The sequence below is a fragment of the Spermophilus citellus genome (assembly GCF_964194105.1).
Source record: "Spermophilus citellus genome assembly, chromosome: 2".
Lineage (NCBI taxonomy): Eukaryota > Metazoa > Chordata > Mammalia > Rodentia > Sciuridae > Spermophilus > Spermophilus citellus.
The window spans coordinates 6,177,377-6,194,156 of NC_138183.1; the positions used below are offsets into that span (position 1 = coordinate 6,177,377).

Consider the following 16,780-nt stretch of genomic DNA (forward strand, 5'->3'; position numbering starts at 1 on the left):
TTTTGCAGAAAGCAATCCTGGAAAAGCCAGTTCCTGAGGGCAGGAAGTCAGTTCAAGGGCCCCAACATACCTTGAACCCTGTGGGTTGGAAATGAACTTGGAAACCGCTTCTCCTCCACCTGGTGGCACAGCATGCACCTTGCTCAGCCATAGGACAGCTAATTTTTTTCTGATTTTATGTATATCTTTACAGACCTTCAGGGGGGAGTAAATGATCAGGTATAAAAATTAGTTACAGTTTTTAAATTGTATGCACCACTAAATTCCTAGTTTTACCCTACTCCAGCTTCTCTGACTCCACTGCTTTCTTGGTTTCTTAGTACAGATGGTCCCAGCAGGCTATGGTGGAAATTTTTAGTGTTATGATGGGTTTATTGAAGTGTTAAAGTACATTACTGACTTGCAAGAGTTTTGACTTAAAATGGGCTTATTGGGATGTAACCCTATCATAAACCCATAAACCGAGGCACATCTGTAGCTTTGAGTCTTAAAGAAATGGGAGATTTTAAGCTAATAATGGATGGGAGCTTTATATATACATAATATCTTTATTTATTTATTTTCATGTGGTGTTGAGGTGTTGAACCCAGAGCCTCACACCTTTGAGGCAGGCGCTCTGTCACTGAGCTAGAGCCCCAGCCCCGGAGCTTTTTTTTTTTTTTTAAATGCTGAGAATTTCATTCAGAGCAGTCCTTTACCATGGGCCATTAGTTGCAGGTCATGGGGGTCTTGCTGCAGCTGGAATGTTCAAGAACTGCTTTCCTTGGTATAATAGTAAAAATGAAAGCAGAGGAAAGGGAGTCCTACTCATGCACTTACCTACTAAGCATTTCACACAGGTTTTTTTTTTTTTTTTTTAAGTCTTTACAATAACCTTTGAAGTAAGTAGCATTGTTGCCATTTGAAGAGGCGGAGGTTGAGGGCGGAAGCAGCACAGCTCTCTACAGTTTGCACAGTACCAGGGCACACGCTCGCCCCCTAGCTCCTGCATTTCACTCTAACCTATGAGGTCCCCATTTTATGAATGAGAAAAATCAAAGCTCAGAGAATCTAAGTAATTTGCGAAAGGCCTCATATCTAATAAGTAGTAGGACATCAGGGTCCCCTTTTAACAATTATGAAAATCCTATCTACTCTAAAATCTCATGTCTCTCTCTCTCTCTCTCTCTCTCTCTCTCTCTATATATATATATATATATATATATATATATATATATTCATCAAAGCCTGGGAATTAGATGGTTATTAATTGCAAGCAGGGGTAGAATTGCAAAAATAAATAAATAAAATAAAAAACAAACCCTAATATAATTGCTTGCTTTTTTTTTTTTCCCTTGTACTGAGGATTGAACCCAAGGCTGCTTTCCCACTGAGGTACATCTCCAGCCCTTTTTGTTATTTATTTTGAGACAGGGTCTCACTAAGTTGCTCAGGGCCTTACTAAATTGCTAAGACTGGCCCTTAACTTTTAATACTCCTGCCTCAGCCTCCTGGGTCATTGGGATTACAGGCATGTGCCACCACATCTAGTCAATCATTTGCTTCTAACTACACAGAAATCTATACAGGGTCTCACTTCTGTTAGTGTTCCTGTTTCCCACACGATCGGATTATTCATTGGCAATATATGAAATCACCCACTTAGATCCTAACTTTGTAATGACATGTTAGTCAATGTTCCCTAAATATAACTGAGAGGTGAAACAGGTGTTTATAACCCAGACTAACCCCTTTAGTCATTCCAGCATTTATATAGACAGGGTTTTGAATACCCCTGGAGAAAGTCGATTCCTAGGTAGGTAAGGTAACAGTGGTTTCAATAGTGAAAAACCCTGTCTTATGACCACTCCCTCTTACTCTAAGGGAGACAGAATGTGTTTAGTCCTTCCTAAAAAAAAAAAAAAAAAATACTGTGCAGTACTTATTCTTTTTTTCTTCTGACTTATTTCCTTTTATCCTGGACCCTGTTGTTTTCTTCACTTCAAGATTAATGGTGACTTTCTCCTTTATTTTTTGAAAATTCTCTTTCAAACATTTTCTATTTACCACCAAAACTTAATCAACTTAAAGATATTTGCAGAGTGGTATAATTAACTCAGTTCTGCTGTGGCTTTAAATGTGTCTTTACAACTAACAGTTTCCTGCTTACTCATCTTAAAAAGTTTCATCTTCATGTGGTGCATCTTCCTCTCTCCCCCTCCCCCCATAGGCCATCCTTTCCTCCTCCTCTTTCTCTTTAAAGCAGCAGGTTGCTTTACCTTCTGATTAACCTATTTTTGCAAGTGGTCACTATTTTTGAGAACTATCCAGGAACTCTAGATTAGATCATTGTGTTTGAGCAAGGCTTGGAAGGAAGGGAAATCGTGGTGATTCTGTGGCAGGGTCTTGGTAGATAACCTGCATTTCATTGACCATTTCCAGCTGTTAGCAGACTAAACTGTGCAGGGCTGTTTACATTTCCAGCCCCTCCGCGCACCCAGGCTATTAATCTGTCTTGGCAGGGAAGTGGCTGGCCATTCTGATTGTTAAACTTCTAGCAGTCTCCGGAATAAGGAGTACTGAAACCTGGTAACTGTGAGAGCAAAATATTTAAACAGACAGAAATGGGAGGTGGGAAGGAAGGGAGGTGGGTGCTTGTAACTGGAAAAAGGCAGACCAGAACCTTGACAGTTTAAATGTAACTGTTCAACAAAGGAAGTAGATTTGGAGGTTTATCTGCAAGGGGTTTGCAACTCCACCCTGTCGTGCAGGAGAATGATAAGCAGGTTGAGTGGAGGGTGGGATTGGAAAAATGAATCCTTGTGAAATAGTTTTTAAATAGGGGCCGATTTGGGGCGTCCGTGTTTACTCAGGAAAGGATCCAGTAGTAGCATTAACTGAAAAATAAAAGTTATGAGGAAGGGGCCTAATGGTTCTGAGGAAATAATTCTGAACTCCAAAAATCCCCCATAGCTTGAAAAGATATTTGTGTGGACCTTGAGAACATATAGAAAGAAAGGGAGCGAGTAACCCAGATAAGGTGCGTTCTCGGTTTACCAACCCTAGGCTCTAAGCGTTCTACAGATGGAGGCATCGTCCCAGATCACCCAGCTCTTATGTGTGGCCCCTGGATTTGAACCAGGTAAGTTCTCTGTGGTCCCAGCAGCGCTTTTGCTCTGCCCATTTGGGAAGGTGATTTCAAGTCTGAGAGTCTTGGCGAAACATAAAAAAATCACTGTTCTCAGAGATCTGAAATCAGGCTGTAGCCCCTGAGTCCTTCGGAGCTGCTTAGTCGCTGTCTGCCTGGACGCCCCTAGCTACAGTGCGGGACATCACGGTCCCAGGCCCCCATCCCATCGCGCAGCTCTGCCAGGCTCCTCGGGCCTCCGCGGAGGCTGCGCGGTGGGAAGAGCGTGCAGAGAAGCAGGTCGGCGCGAACGGCTGCAGGGAAAGTATTGTCCTGCCGCCCCGAGCGGCCCCGGCGGTGGAGGAACACCAGCCTCGTCAGAGCCTGGGTAATAACAGGGACCGGCGAGGTTCAAAGGCGAGCGACGGTCCTGAGAGCGCAGAGCGCGGCTGCCCATAAGTAAAGGGGAGACTGACAGAGTCCTCCGGGTTTCAGGGCCGGCGGGCACTGGCGCCTCCCAGCGCGTCCTTCCGGACCCCTGGGCGACGCGCCCCTGCGCAGGGAGCCGGCGAGAGGGTGGGCCGGGCCGGGGGCTAGGCGGCCGCGCGTGCGCGAGCTGTCAGGCCGGCCCCGCCCCCGGCGCGGCCCCGCCCGCCCCTCCCTCCGCGCGTCCCCTCCCTCCGCGCGTCCCCTCCCCTTGCTCACCCGGTGTGGGGCAGGCTGGCGCTGCGGCGGTCGCGGCTGCCGCTTCCTCGGGCCATTTTGCTGTGGCGCGACAGAGAGGAGAAGCTGCCGAGGGGACCCAGGGCTCGGAGCCGCGATCCCGAGCGGGCGGCGGCCGCACGGACTCCCTCTTTCCGCGGTCGCGGGGATCTCGAGGGGCGAGGCGATCGCCGGGAGGGGGACCGGAGAGCCGCGCCCGCCGCGCGGGGCGCCCCTTCCCGCCCCCTGCACCATGAGCTGGGGCACTGAGCTCTGGGTGAGTGAGGGGCTGGGCCGCCGGCGGCCGGGTCGGTGCGCGCGCGGGCTGCGTTTCCCCGCGGCCTGTGGGGAGGCGCGGGTCCCGGTGGCCCCGCTGGCCTGGGCCGAGCAGGAGGTGCCGCCAGTCCGCCTTCTGGAGGCGAGGGGAGCTGTGGTCCCCGCCGGTCTGAGCCGCGGACGCGGGTTGGGTCCGATCGGCCCGAGAAGGAGAAGGGGGCCGGGTCGCGCTGCGGCCCGGGAGGAAGGCGCGGGTCCCGGTGCCCTGCGGCCCGGGAGGGGGCGCGGGCCGGCCTCCCTCTCCCCGGCGCCCCGAGGCCGGCGGGCGTGTGGGGAGGAGCCTTCCTCTCCGGGGCGATGCCCGCACCGCCGTGGCCCGGGGCGCGGAGGCCCTGGGCTCTGCTGGGCTGCGTAACGCGTGCCGGCGCCCGCGGCTGGGTCCCGGGCTGCCTTCCCCCTGCCGCGGAGCCGGCGCTCCCCCGGGGGCGGGGCGGCCGCGGCGGGCTCCGGGTCCCCGCCTTGGGTTTTGGGGTGTCAAGGACGAGAAGTGAGGTCTTCCCTCTGGAAGCGGGGACTTGGGACCCGCGCCGTTCGGGGCGCACTTGTTCTTTGGGGCAACTCAGATCCTGAATTTGAGGGGGCTGCGGCGTTTGGCCTGGAGGAGGAAAGTAGTAGGAGTTAGAGGTCTTTCGTTATCCATTTCGGGAAAGAGCATTCGCAGGGTAAGCCGTTCTTTATCTGCTGCCCAGAGGAAACAGTTTCAAGTGGGTAAGGTCGGCAGTGAGGGCTGCCTCGGCCGGTGCCCTTAGCCTGGGGTAAACAAGCAGCTTGGTGCCTAGAAGCTGTCGCCTCACCAAGAGCCACCAGGCGACCCGAGGCAGTTCACAGGCCATACCCGCGGGGAGAGGCTGTTTGGGACCCAGATTGTTTCCCTGCCCTCCCCAGGCTCTTGGGGAGATCATGGGCCAGAGACGGCAGTGCAGTGGTCAGGGGCAAGAGCCGTGGATTGTTGCCCTGAACTGTGCTCAAGAACGCTGTGGCCCAGGATGAACTCCAGGATGAAGCAGAAGTGCCTGCTTCCTACCTTTTGGAATTCCATTTGTGAAGGGTGTGGAGGAGAAAGTGTGGGGTGGTGGTTGCTGTCTGGGATGAGGCCAAGAAATCTCATGTCAAAATAAAACAAGGTTAGAGCAATTACAGAAACAGAGCGCATCCTCCCTGAAAGAAAAAAAAATTTGGCTTTAATTGTTTTTACATAACCATTTCTTAGGCTCCAAAGCAGCTACTGTTAGTAATACTAAAATCCTGAGGGCAAAAGCTCCCTTAAATTAAGATAATTCATTTTATAAACATCCTCTGTCTAAAGGGATTCATGACAAAATTTTAGCTGATGTTTACAAATATTCATTTTGAAAATAAATTAATGGTTTAACATATTTGCACCCAATTAGGCAGAGATCCACCCCTTTAGGTCTGTGTTTCTTTCTTCTTCAGTGCCTCTTCTCCTTACTTTGACTTTTTTTCCCCCTTTTGTATTGGGGATTGAATCCTGGTGTGCTTTACCACTAAACTACACCTCCAACCCTTTTATTTTTTATTTTAAGACAGAGGCTCACTGAATTACTGAGGTTAGCCTAAAACTTGAGAGCCTCCTGCCTCAGCCTTCACAGTTGCTGGCATTACAGGCAGCCACCTCTGGGCCCTGCTCCCCTTTTATTTTTTTAGGTTATTTGAGGATGGGGGAACATATCAGAAATAATCCTCATCAAGAGGATAGAATTTTTTTTCCCCCAATGTTCAATTTGTGGAGGGAAAAATACAATATGTTTCTGAGTGAAATAGGGACAGACATGGAGGTAAGCATTCCATAGTGAAGTCGGTGAAATGTCACAGCAGGTATCTCAGTCAAGGGGTGGGTGGCTGGGGGAAGAAATGATAAAATAGCTCCCACTGCCTGCATCATTCTGTAGATATTTCTTTTGAGAATGGAGGGAAGGGAAGGACGACAAGGACAGGAGTCACTGAGAATAAATGGGTGGGGGAAGGTTCTGGGCATGAGATTGACGAGGTTATGTGTGTGTGGTGTATGGCACATGAATCCCACACTGAGGTACAATTATGATACATCAGGAAAAAGCAAATGGGGGCTCAGTGATGGAGCTCTTGTCTCACACATGTGAGGTACTGGGCTCCATCCTCATTAAAAAAATAAATAATTTTAAAAATTAATTTTGTTTAAAGGTATTACAAATAAATAATGAGGTACTGAAATGTATATGAATGATACAAAATCTTGCGTTTGCCTCAGAATTTGCAGTCGTAGTGGGTGGGGGATATTGAAACAAAATTGGTCCTGAAGGTAGTTATTGTAATTGGAGGATGGATGCAGAAGAGCTCCTGCTCGTATTCCTTCTACTGTGTATGCTTGAAATTTCTACATGAAAATAATTGAAAAACATTTTAAGGTAGAAATTGTGAAGTATTGGAAAATTTTTTCACTTGGTAACTTGATGAGGAAGAGTGAGCCAGTCAGCAGGTCTGTTTTCCAAGGCATTCCTGTGCCTGGGGAGCTCTGCTGTGAGCCGCTTACTGTTTAGTGGAGGTGAGGGAAAGAGCACAGTACTGCAGGACTGGAAAAGGCCACATTTTTAGTTTCAATTTGAAATGCAAAGACACACAGGGCAGCCAGATGCCCATCTTCAGCTGCCTTAACCTATTAGTGGTTGTTGAGATAAACATGAAAGCAGCTGGAGCTGAAGAACAGGCCCCCATTCCTGGTGGTCAGAGGCTTGAGATGTGCGGTGCCTGGGCAGCCCAGAGGAAAGCAGTGATTGAGGGTTTTCCTTAAATGGTGGCTTGGGATCATGCACATGTGTAATGAGATAATGACGGGGCCCTAAAGCCTCACTTGGCAGAGTCATGCTTCTAGATGGAGAGACCGCCTATGGTTTGGGTGGCCCTCAGTTATTTGTAACAGGTGGTTGCAGCTTGCGTGGACCTTCACAAATGCAATCAGACTTTGCACACATTGTAGGACTTTAGTGAAGTCCACGTAGGCATTTTAAAACTGCAGGTTTCAGGGCTGGGGAGGTAGCCAGGTGGTAGAGTGCTGGCCTGGTATTTGCAAGGGCCTGGGTTTGATCCCCAGCCCACAGGAATTAAAAAAAAAAAAAATGCATTTCACACTAAAGACCTGCTTTTAAGCCACATCCTGCTTCTAGAGGTAGTTAAACCTTTCTCTTGTTCTTTGAATATTTTATAAAAATTAATCATATTTTAGGAAAGTTTTGAGAAATTGTCATTGTCAGGAAGTCATCGTGCAACTATAAAAATGAACTCAAAACCTGTAATTTGTGATAATTTTATTGGATTAATTTATATTTGAGTTGGGCTTTTGTTTTGTTTTGATGTGGTCCTGGGGACTGGACCTGGGCCCTGCGCATGCTGGACGAGGGCTGCACCATCTAGCTACATCTCCAGCCTCACATTGGGCTTTCAGTTGTTTTTGTTTGTTTGTTTGTTTTGTAGGGGGGTGGCTTTTGTTTTTTTGTATCAGAATGTTATAACAAAGTTAAATGGCTATTTTAAAGAAATTAGATTTGGGGCTGGAGTTGTGGCTCAGTGGTGGAGTAATTGCCTAGCATGTGTGAGGCACTGGGTTCAATCCTCAGCACCACATTAAAAAGTAAACTAATAAAATGGAATTTAAAAAAGAAAAGAAAGGAGAAAGAAATTAGTTTGAATGAAATTATCTCTGACTGGGTGCAGTGGTTCACGCCTGTAATCCCAGCGACTTGGAAGACTGAGGCAGGAGGATCAACTTAGTGAGACCCTGTCTCAGAATAAAAAATAATTAAAAAATAAAAGCGGGGTGGCCGGGGATATGTGACTCAGTTTTTACATGCCTCTGGGTTCCATCCCTGATACAAAAGAAAAAAAAAACTCATAAACTTTTCATAAATTCACCTTTAATTTTTTTAAAAAATTTATTGAACAGCTACTGTACAAGGCCCCTGTTCAAGTCTGTTGTCACAATATATACATTGAGTGATCTCTACTTATTTCTATGAAAGCAGATAAAGTAGGTTTTACCTCTAGGCTGCAACATCAGAATCAAAATAAACATTTATGGCTTCTTTCTTCCTTTCTTCCTTTCTTCCTTTCTTCCTTTCTTCCTTTCTTGTGCTGGGGATTGAACCCAGGGCCTTGTACATGTGAGGTGAGCACTCTACCAACTGAGCTCTATCCCCAGCCCTTATGTTTCTTTCTTACTTTCTTTTTTTTTTTTTTTTTTTCACAGTGCTAGGGATTGACCCCAGGCCTCATGCATGCCAGGCGAATGCTGACATTTAAGTTTCTATGTAAGATTAACCAAAAAGGGCCTGGGGATGCAGCTTAGTGGTGTAGTGCTTGTGCAAGGCCCTGGGTTCAACCTCCAGAACCACCAATTTAAAAAAGAAGAAGAAGAAGAAGCCAAAAGGCATTTACTTAACACTTTGTTTAAAAGGTAATGTCTACCACCTTGTTGAAATTGTGACTGGTCATTGGAGAGATGGCAAAGCAAGAGTCTTGGAGTGGGTTTTTTGTACCTATTTATTGGAAGGCAGTGACAGCTTTTTGTTAGCTGGCTCATTAGTGTGACATATGAATAAATCTATTGGAGATTTTAGCTCTGTCACCATTGCAGGCTTTGCAGTTCCCAGATTCTTTGTTGACAGACCTGGTCTTGCTGTCGTCTGGTGTCATCTGCACCATCCTTATTTCTTTGCTCAGGTGCTAATGAGAAATGAAGCAGCCAGCATACAAGAAAGAGAACAGGGAGTCCTGAGCAATACATGGTGAGAAGCACCTCAGTATATTCTGTGAATCCTTTCTGACCTGTGTTTTTAAGGTAGTGTCAGACACATAGTGTACGTCCACCTATGCTGACTCTATAGACATGGGTTGCAGGATGCACTTTGAATAGGCAACAGTGTAAGAATTATCTACCTACTGTCCTGGGAACGAAGCCTGACTCCATGTAGGAGTTCAATAAATATTTACTTAATGAATGATCGAGTCCTTTTTTTTTTCCTTTTGTTTTAACATTTACTTTTTTTTTTTTTTTAATTTACCTTTTTTGTTTTTTAATATTTATTTTTAGTTCTCGGCGGACACAACATCTTTGTTGGTATGTGGTGCTGAGGATCGAACCCGGGTCGCACGCATGCGAGGCGAGTGCACTACCACTTGAGCCACATCCCCAGCCCCTTAACATTTACTTTTAAAAAAATCATAAGAAGGTCATTATAACACCTTCCTGCATTTTCAAAATTATAACTGGCAACTTTTACATAGTTCTAGGCACCTTTTTAAAGAAATAATCTCTTTTTAGAGCAGCTTTAGGTTCCCAGCAGTGTTGAGTGGGAGGTACAGAGGCATCTCATTTCCTCCAGCCCCCACCCATACGTACAGGCCAACCGTCTAGGTACCCTTTGTCTTCTGCTGTGCTTGGCGATTGATCTGGAGGCCTTGTGTGAGGCCTTGCATGCTAGGTGGACTCTCTCCCCCCACCCACTCCAGCAACACCCCAGAGGCTCTGACTTTTAAGGTCAGGTTGAAAAGTTACTACTCCACTGTCATTCATGCTACTCATGCCTGATAAGTATAGGTGTATTTATATAGGAAATTTAAAATGTGTTACAATTTTAAACAAGGTAATACTTAATCTTTTTTTTAATCTTGAAGTAATTATTAACAGTTTGAGGTTTTGAGAATTATGACTTCTCCTTGCGCCCTTGATGGCTAAATCGGAGCCTTAACAACCGTGCACAGCTTTCCTGCTCTTTCTTCTTTGCCCTTCAAAGATTCCTGTTTGGGAAGAACATAGCAAGACTGCCAGTTGAGGTAGCGCTTCCCCAACTATGGGGGCAGGACAGACGTTCCTAGGAAGAGAGGATGAATGAGATTAATTCTGTCATCTTCACTCCAGCACGCTTGCACCCCGACTTTGCCTGTGAGCAGATGGTAATTGAAAGGCAACAAAACCGGGGCGGCTTGATGGGTCCAAGGCTCCTGTTCACATCAGCCTTTTCCTCCTGCGGTAGATGGGATCCTGCACAAAGCCTGTGCCGCATTTGGTAGGTAAAACTCCTTCGAGTCCCTCAAGGAGTTTGTAAGGGTCCTCCCCTACCGTGTGACCGCTCTGCCACTCGTGTTTCTGGAAGGACTGTCCAGGATCTCCTGCTTCCCCTCTTTGGCCGATATTGCTTCCTGCAAGGATTACTCATGCTCCTTCATCAACACCACCCACATTTAAAAATAAGGTTTTATTTTGACACTTAAAAATTGCATGCTACCAAGAATAAATGAGTGCCCTGGGAAATGAATCTAATTAGATTTCAGAATGTGGGTGTGAAGTCTCCTGGAATTCGTGTTTATGAGGAAATATTTGTCTCCTGTTTTAGCAACGTGTACTCTTACTAGCTAGAGCCTCACGGGGTGTCAAGTTTAAAATTTTTTTTAAATCGCAAGAAGCCAAATATGCACATTATATTAGAGAGCAATTTGGAGGTATATGAGGTTTTAAAGATGCAATACCACTAACAATTGTTGTTTTCAAGTGTTTTTCTGTGTGACCCAGCTGTCTTGGACTCAAGGACCCTCCCAGCTCAGCCTCTCGAGTACCTGGGACTATAAGCTTGTTTGTTTGTTTGGTTTGGGTCTTCCAATGAGAACCAACTTAAAAATTTTTTTTTTGTAGTTGTAGATGGACAGAATTGACTGAATTTTATTTATTTTTATGTGATGCTAAGGATCAAACCCAGTGTCTCACATATGCTAGGCAACCACTCTGCCACTGAGCTACAGCCCCAGCCCAGAACCAACTTTTTTGGGGGATACCGGGATTGAGCTCAGCGGCACTTGGCCAATGAGCCACAGCCCCAGCCCTGTTTTGTATTTTATTTAGAGACAGGGTTTCACTGAGTTGCTTAGTGCCTTGCTTTTCCTGAGGTTGGCTTTGAACTCAGGATCCTCCTGTCTCAGCCTTCCGAGCCGTTGGGATTATAGGCGTGTGTCACCGTGCCCAGCCCCAGAACCAACTTTTATTTCATAAGCCTCATCCTATTTGTAAGATTTTGTGTTAAATTTACATAACTTCCATTGTTGATACTAACCAACCAACAAGAAAAGAAATATAGATGGGACTTCATTTCCTTATTGCAAAAGCCTAAGACTGATCACATTTAGACTATAACATTACATGAAGTATATGGTGTTCCCTTTTTCTTTTTCTTTTTTTTTTTTTTAAATTAGGGCATGCCATTCTAATACTCAAGAATTAGTCTTTTGTTTGGTTTGGTATTGGGGATCAAACTCATGGGCATTTGATCGATGAGCTACATCCCCAGTCCTCTTTATTTTATTTTTTTCATTTTGATACAGGTTCTCATTAAGTTGCTCAGCTGGCTTTGAACTTGCAAACCTCCTGCCTGACCCTCCGGTTATTGGGATTATAAATGTGGGCCATTGCTCCCAGCCAGAATTAGATTTTTGCCCAGGATTTTTTTTTTTTTTTTTTTTTTTTTGCTACCGTGGATTGAACCCAGGGATGCTTAACCACTGAACCACATACCTAGCCCTGTATTACATTTTATTTAGAGACAGGGTCTCACTGTTTTGCTTAGGGCCTTGTGAAATTCTTGAGGCTCGATTTAAACTTTTGATCCTCCTGCCTCAGCCTCTCAAACTGATGGGATTACAGGCATGTGCAAGGGTGCCTAGCTCAGAATCTGATTTTTCATAGTAATTAGTTCACAATTCTTTTTTTTTTTTTTTTTTAAGAGAGAGTGGGGGGGGAGGGAGAGGGAGAGAGAGAGAGAGAATTTTTTTTAATATTTATTTTTTAATTCTCGGCGGACACAACATCTTTGTTGGTATGTGGTGCTGAGGATCGAACCCGGATCCGCACGCATGCCAGGCGAGCGCGCTACCGCTTGAGCCACATCCCCAGCCCAAGTTCACAATTCTTAAACTAGCATCTGCAGTTTCCTTGTATCCATTTCAGCAGCTACAGTTTCCATTTGTACTTCTGTAGTCTGTGTTTTCTAAAACTGGAAACAGCTTATACATGCCTAAACTCTGGCCATCTGGTACCATTTCACCTGTGTGCCGATCTCAGCAAGCCCTGCTGGTAAGTGCTCTCATCCTTGAGTTGGTTGAGAGCTTGTGGTGAGCCACTCCTGCTGCTCAAGTCCTTGGTGCAGGACGGTGTGGGTGCAGGAGGTTGGGGAGTAGCCCTGTGACAGGAAGAGGGAGGAAAGCAGCAGATCAGAACACTAGGCCCCGTGTGCTCCAGAGCAGAGATTACCTGATCCAGCAGAAATGGTCAGACTCCTTTCCCCCACCTAGCTCCTTCATTAGCCGGGGTTCGCCCCGTGAAGAGAGGGACCTTGGCTACCATCTTGCTCAGGTGTAGGCTGGGGTGCTGTAGAAAACATGACCTCAGCTCAGAAGATGAGGCCAGCCTCAGGGGACATGCCTGGCAGCTGGGCAGCAGTGCTGGTGCATCAGCCCCACCACTGGAAACCCTCTCGTGATGCAGCCACTGAGGCTCAGATGGAAAAGAACTCATCCAAGTTCACAGAGTAGAAGCCCGGATTCAACCCAAGGCCTTTCAGGCTGTAGATTCCCTTCTCTATCTTTTTATTTATTTATCTATTTTTTCTTTTTTTGTGGTGCTAGGGATGGACCTCACACATGCCAGGCAAACACAGCCCAGCCACTGAGCTAGGGCCCAGCACCCCTCCAAACACTGTCTATCTATCTATACCTTTATTTTATGTATTTATTCTTTATATGTGGTGCTGGGATCAAACCCAGTGCCTCACATGTGCTAGGCAAGTGCTCCACCACTGAGCCACAACCCCAGCTCCCTCCAAACACTTTTTTAAGTGCATAACTTTAAAAGTTATCATTATTATTTGAATTTTTTTTTTTTTTTGGTCACTAGGGGCACTTTTCTTTTTCTTTTTTTTTTAAAGAGAGAGAGAGAATTTTTTTAATATTTATTTTTTAGTTCTCGGCAGACACAACATCTTTGTTGGTATGTGGTGCTGAGGATCGAACCCGGGCCGCACGCATGCCAGGCGAGCGCGCTACCGCTTGAGCCACATCCCCAGCCCTGGCACTTTTCTATTGATCTACATCCCAGTGATCTTGCTAACTTGCTGAGACTGGCTTGGGATCCTCCTGCCTCAGCTTCCCAAGTGTCTGGGATTTCAGGCCTGCACCTTTGTGCCTGACTATTGTCTGAACTTTTTCACGTAGACATTTTCAAACAAATGTAGAGAAAACAATGTTACGAGCCCCCATGTCCCCGTGACCCAGCTTCACGGATGATGACATTTTGCCATTCATTGTCTTGTGTCCACGTGGGCTTTCAGAGTCCTCAGTCTCTGGTGCTACACGTGGTCATGTTCTGCTTCCTTGCTTTTGTGAAAAACCATACAAAGGACCAAAATCCCCTCCCCGCCCGTCTTTTAAAACATGAACATAGAAGAGAACTGACATTTGTCAAGTGCCCAAAGCACCTTGGTTAGGGGATTTCAGTACAGCCTCCATAACCTAAAAAGCACCTGGTGAATGTGCCTTTTGTCTCCATCTTATGGATGAGTCTCAGAGGGAAGTCACTTACCAGGGTCACCCGGACAGTGAGGGCTACTTCTAGAGTTTTATTATAACTTGTTTCTTTAGTTTTTGTTTTTGTTTGGTTTAATTCTTTTTTCAACACAAAGTAAGTTGATAATAGTTTTAAAAACTGCACCTTCCTGTGAGGTTTTGCTTGTGGTGAAACTCTTGGGGCCTCTCATATTGACAAGCCATGACTCACCTGCTGTGGCCTTGGACCTCGTAGCAACAGTCATGAATGAAGTTTAATACCAGCAGGCTGTCTGCTGGTGCTAAGTGATCCTCTCCTTCTTTCAAACCCAGAGTTTTGGGGTTCTGGTGCTGGAGGTAAGCCTGGGGCTCCTGCATGCTAAGCAAGTGCTCTACCACTGAGGTACACCCTCAGAGATTAGTTTCTCTGGATCCTAATGATTAGTACCAAACTTCCGACTTTGTGTCTTACAAGCGTGCCTTGGTGAAAGAATTTATTTCTTTACTTATTTTGCAGTGCTGGGAGTCGAACTCAGAGCCTCACTCCTGCTAGGCAAGTGCTCTGTCATGAGCTACACCCCGCAGGCCCATTCAAGGAATTTCTAATTGAATGGAGAAAGAGCAGGAGGAATCTAGGTATTGGCCTCTTTGGGGTACTCCACATGTGACTGGCAGGACTCTCAGTTTTGCTGCTTCTTCCTGGGTGTGGTGGCACAGGTCTGTAATGCCAGTGACTCCGGAGGCTGAGGCAGGAGGATCACAAGTTCAAGGCCAGCCCAACAACTTAGTGAGCCCCTGCCTCAAAAAGGGGGGTGGAGCTGGGGACTTTGCTGTGTGTTTGGCCCCCGATTCTGTCCCCTGGACTAAAACAAAGCAAAACCAGAAAACAAACAAAGTTTTGGTTCTCGAGGAACAAGAAACTAAACATTTTCTCTCCTATCTACGGCAAAAGAAAACTTGGCACCTTGGAGGAAGCTCTTCCCCTCCTATTTGTGCAGCCAAATCAAGAGCTGATTCCTGGATGTCGCGCTGGGGAGAAGGGTGCAGGCCCCCGGCCACCTGCACAGCTCTGGAGCTCAGGCTGGGCGCTCCACTACCTCATCTAACGTTATTAGTGTTGGGCAAGTCCTTGCATCTCTGTCCCTCCCTTTCCCTGTGAGGACGGTGCTTGCCTTTCTCTTCACAAGGAGGCGTGATGGTGTGGGCTTGCCTGGAAAGTGCTCTTTGATTCTTGGCTGAGAGGTGATGAGTAAATGCACTTACCATAATGAGGGGAGGGTGGAGGAGAAACCCAGCTCCTGGGAACACATCCGTGGAGACAGATGTCCTAAAAAGTGAGTGGTTCATGTCCTCGCCTTTTTTTTTTTTAATTGTCAATGGGCCTTATTATTTACTTATGTGGTGCTGAGAACCGAATCCAGGGCCTCACACATGCCAGGTAGGCGCTCTACCCCTGAGCCCCAGCCCCTATGTCCTAGCCTCTTGATCTTCACAAAAAGCGTTGTTTCTAAAATTCTGTTTAAATTGAAATAACCTGAAGCCAGATGGGTGGCGAATGCCTGTAATCTTAGCTCCTTGGGAGGCTAAGGCAGGAGGATCACTAGTTTGAGGGCAGCCTCAGCAACTTAGAGACCCTGTCTCTAAATAAAATACAAAAAAGGGCTGAGGATGTGGCTCAGTGGTTAAGCACCCCTTGGTTCAGTCCCAGTATAAAAATAAAATAAAATGGCTTGATATCAGGAAAGTGCCTAGAAATCATTGCTTTGGAAAGTAATATGGATTCAAGAGGCCACATCAACTGTATAACTATCTTTTCCTTTAAAAAAAAAAATCACAAAACAGACGTCTAAACACTAAAATACTGAGTTTTGCTGTGTACCTGAGTCTACTGAAGAGATCATATTTCAATCTGTCCCTAAGGGTCTCATAGTTCTTTTTGGCTATTTTTACCACTTTTTAAAAAAAGTCCTACTGAAGTCACATTATTTCTCCCCTCAAAAGGTGGATATTTGCCACTTGAGATAATACTATGTGTCAACTTAGTTTGGGGTTGATTTTTTTCTTAGCAAAGATAGCTAAGACATTTTAAAATATTTATATTTGAAGATACACATGGAAATTCCTGGTGGAGCCTTTGACAGTGTAAAAGGCATTTGGATTTCATGAGTGTAGATGTGCATGCAAATTTATCTGTATGGTGGGGGGGGGTGTAGCTCAGTGGTAGAGCGCCCCTGGGTTCAATCCCCAGTACCAAAAAATAAATAAATAAATAAAACAAATGAATAATGAAAATAACTTCCGGATAAGATAGAAAAACAGTTAATCTGCTTGGGACTTATTTTACCCCTTCCTGTGTATTTTTTGAGCATCTACTAAGTACCAACATGTGGTTCCTATTTTTTTTAGACAGAATCTTTCTGTGCTGCCCAGCTGGCCTTGATCTTCTGGACTCAAGCAGTCCTTCCACCCCAGCCTCCCAAGTAGCTGGGACCCAGGTGTAGGCCACCATGTCCTGCTAAGACCAGGTTCCTGCCCCAGGGTAGTTTGTAGCCTGTAGATGCTGAGACAGACAGAAGCCACAGTGCCGCATGGTGGGAACAGTGGAGGGTAGCTGTGGAAATGTGTGCCCAGGAGCGAAGCCCAACTGGCAAAGAGCAGCACCAAGCCAAGTTCTGAAGGACAGGTGGAGGAGAGAGGCCAGTGGGCGTCCAAGCAGAGTGGTGGTCCAGCTGCGGTCCAGAGGCCCCTGGGTGTGGGAGGCCGTGAGCTCTCAGGTGAGCAGGGAATGTGGCTGGGAGCCTGGGAATGCAGACTGGCCAAGAACCACGGAAGGACATGGCTTTACCTTGACAGCCCGCCAGAGACCCTCGGCCTGTGGAAGGCAGGCGCCGCTGGGCCAATATTTCAGGCTCATTCCTTTTTCAGTGTTTTTTTTTTTTTTTTTTTTTTTTTTTACCAGCTAACCATAAAACTCAAACCTCCATCGATTCTTCCTCCCCAGTTTCTCCTTTGCTGGTGTAGTCTGGAGAAGGCTGTCAGCTTTTGAACCTCAGCTCA

The 16,780-nt window shown here is 46.2% G+C and overlaps 1 protein-coding gene across 12 annotated transcripts in view; it reads left to right on the forward strand.

Moving 5' to 3' along the window:
* Positions 1-3,837: 3,837 nt before the first annotated feature.
* FNBP1 (formin binding protein 1) overlaps positions 3,838-16,780 on the forward strand; it is a 102,746-nt gene continuing 89,803 nt past the window's right edge. For all 12 annotated transcript variants that reach the window (XM_081279135.1, XM_081279130.1, XM_081279134.1 and 9 more), the window contains exon 1: positions 3,838-4,085. In XM_081279135.1, the coding sequence (XP_081135261.1) occupies positions 4,062-4,085 (24 nt within the window). In that variant the 5' untranslated portion in view covers positions 3,838-4,061. The remainder of the gene's footprint in view (positions 4,086-16,780) is intronic.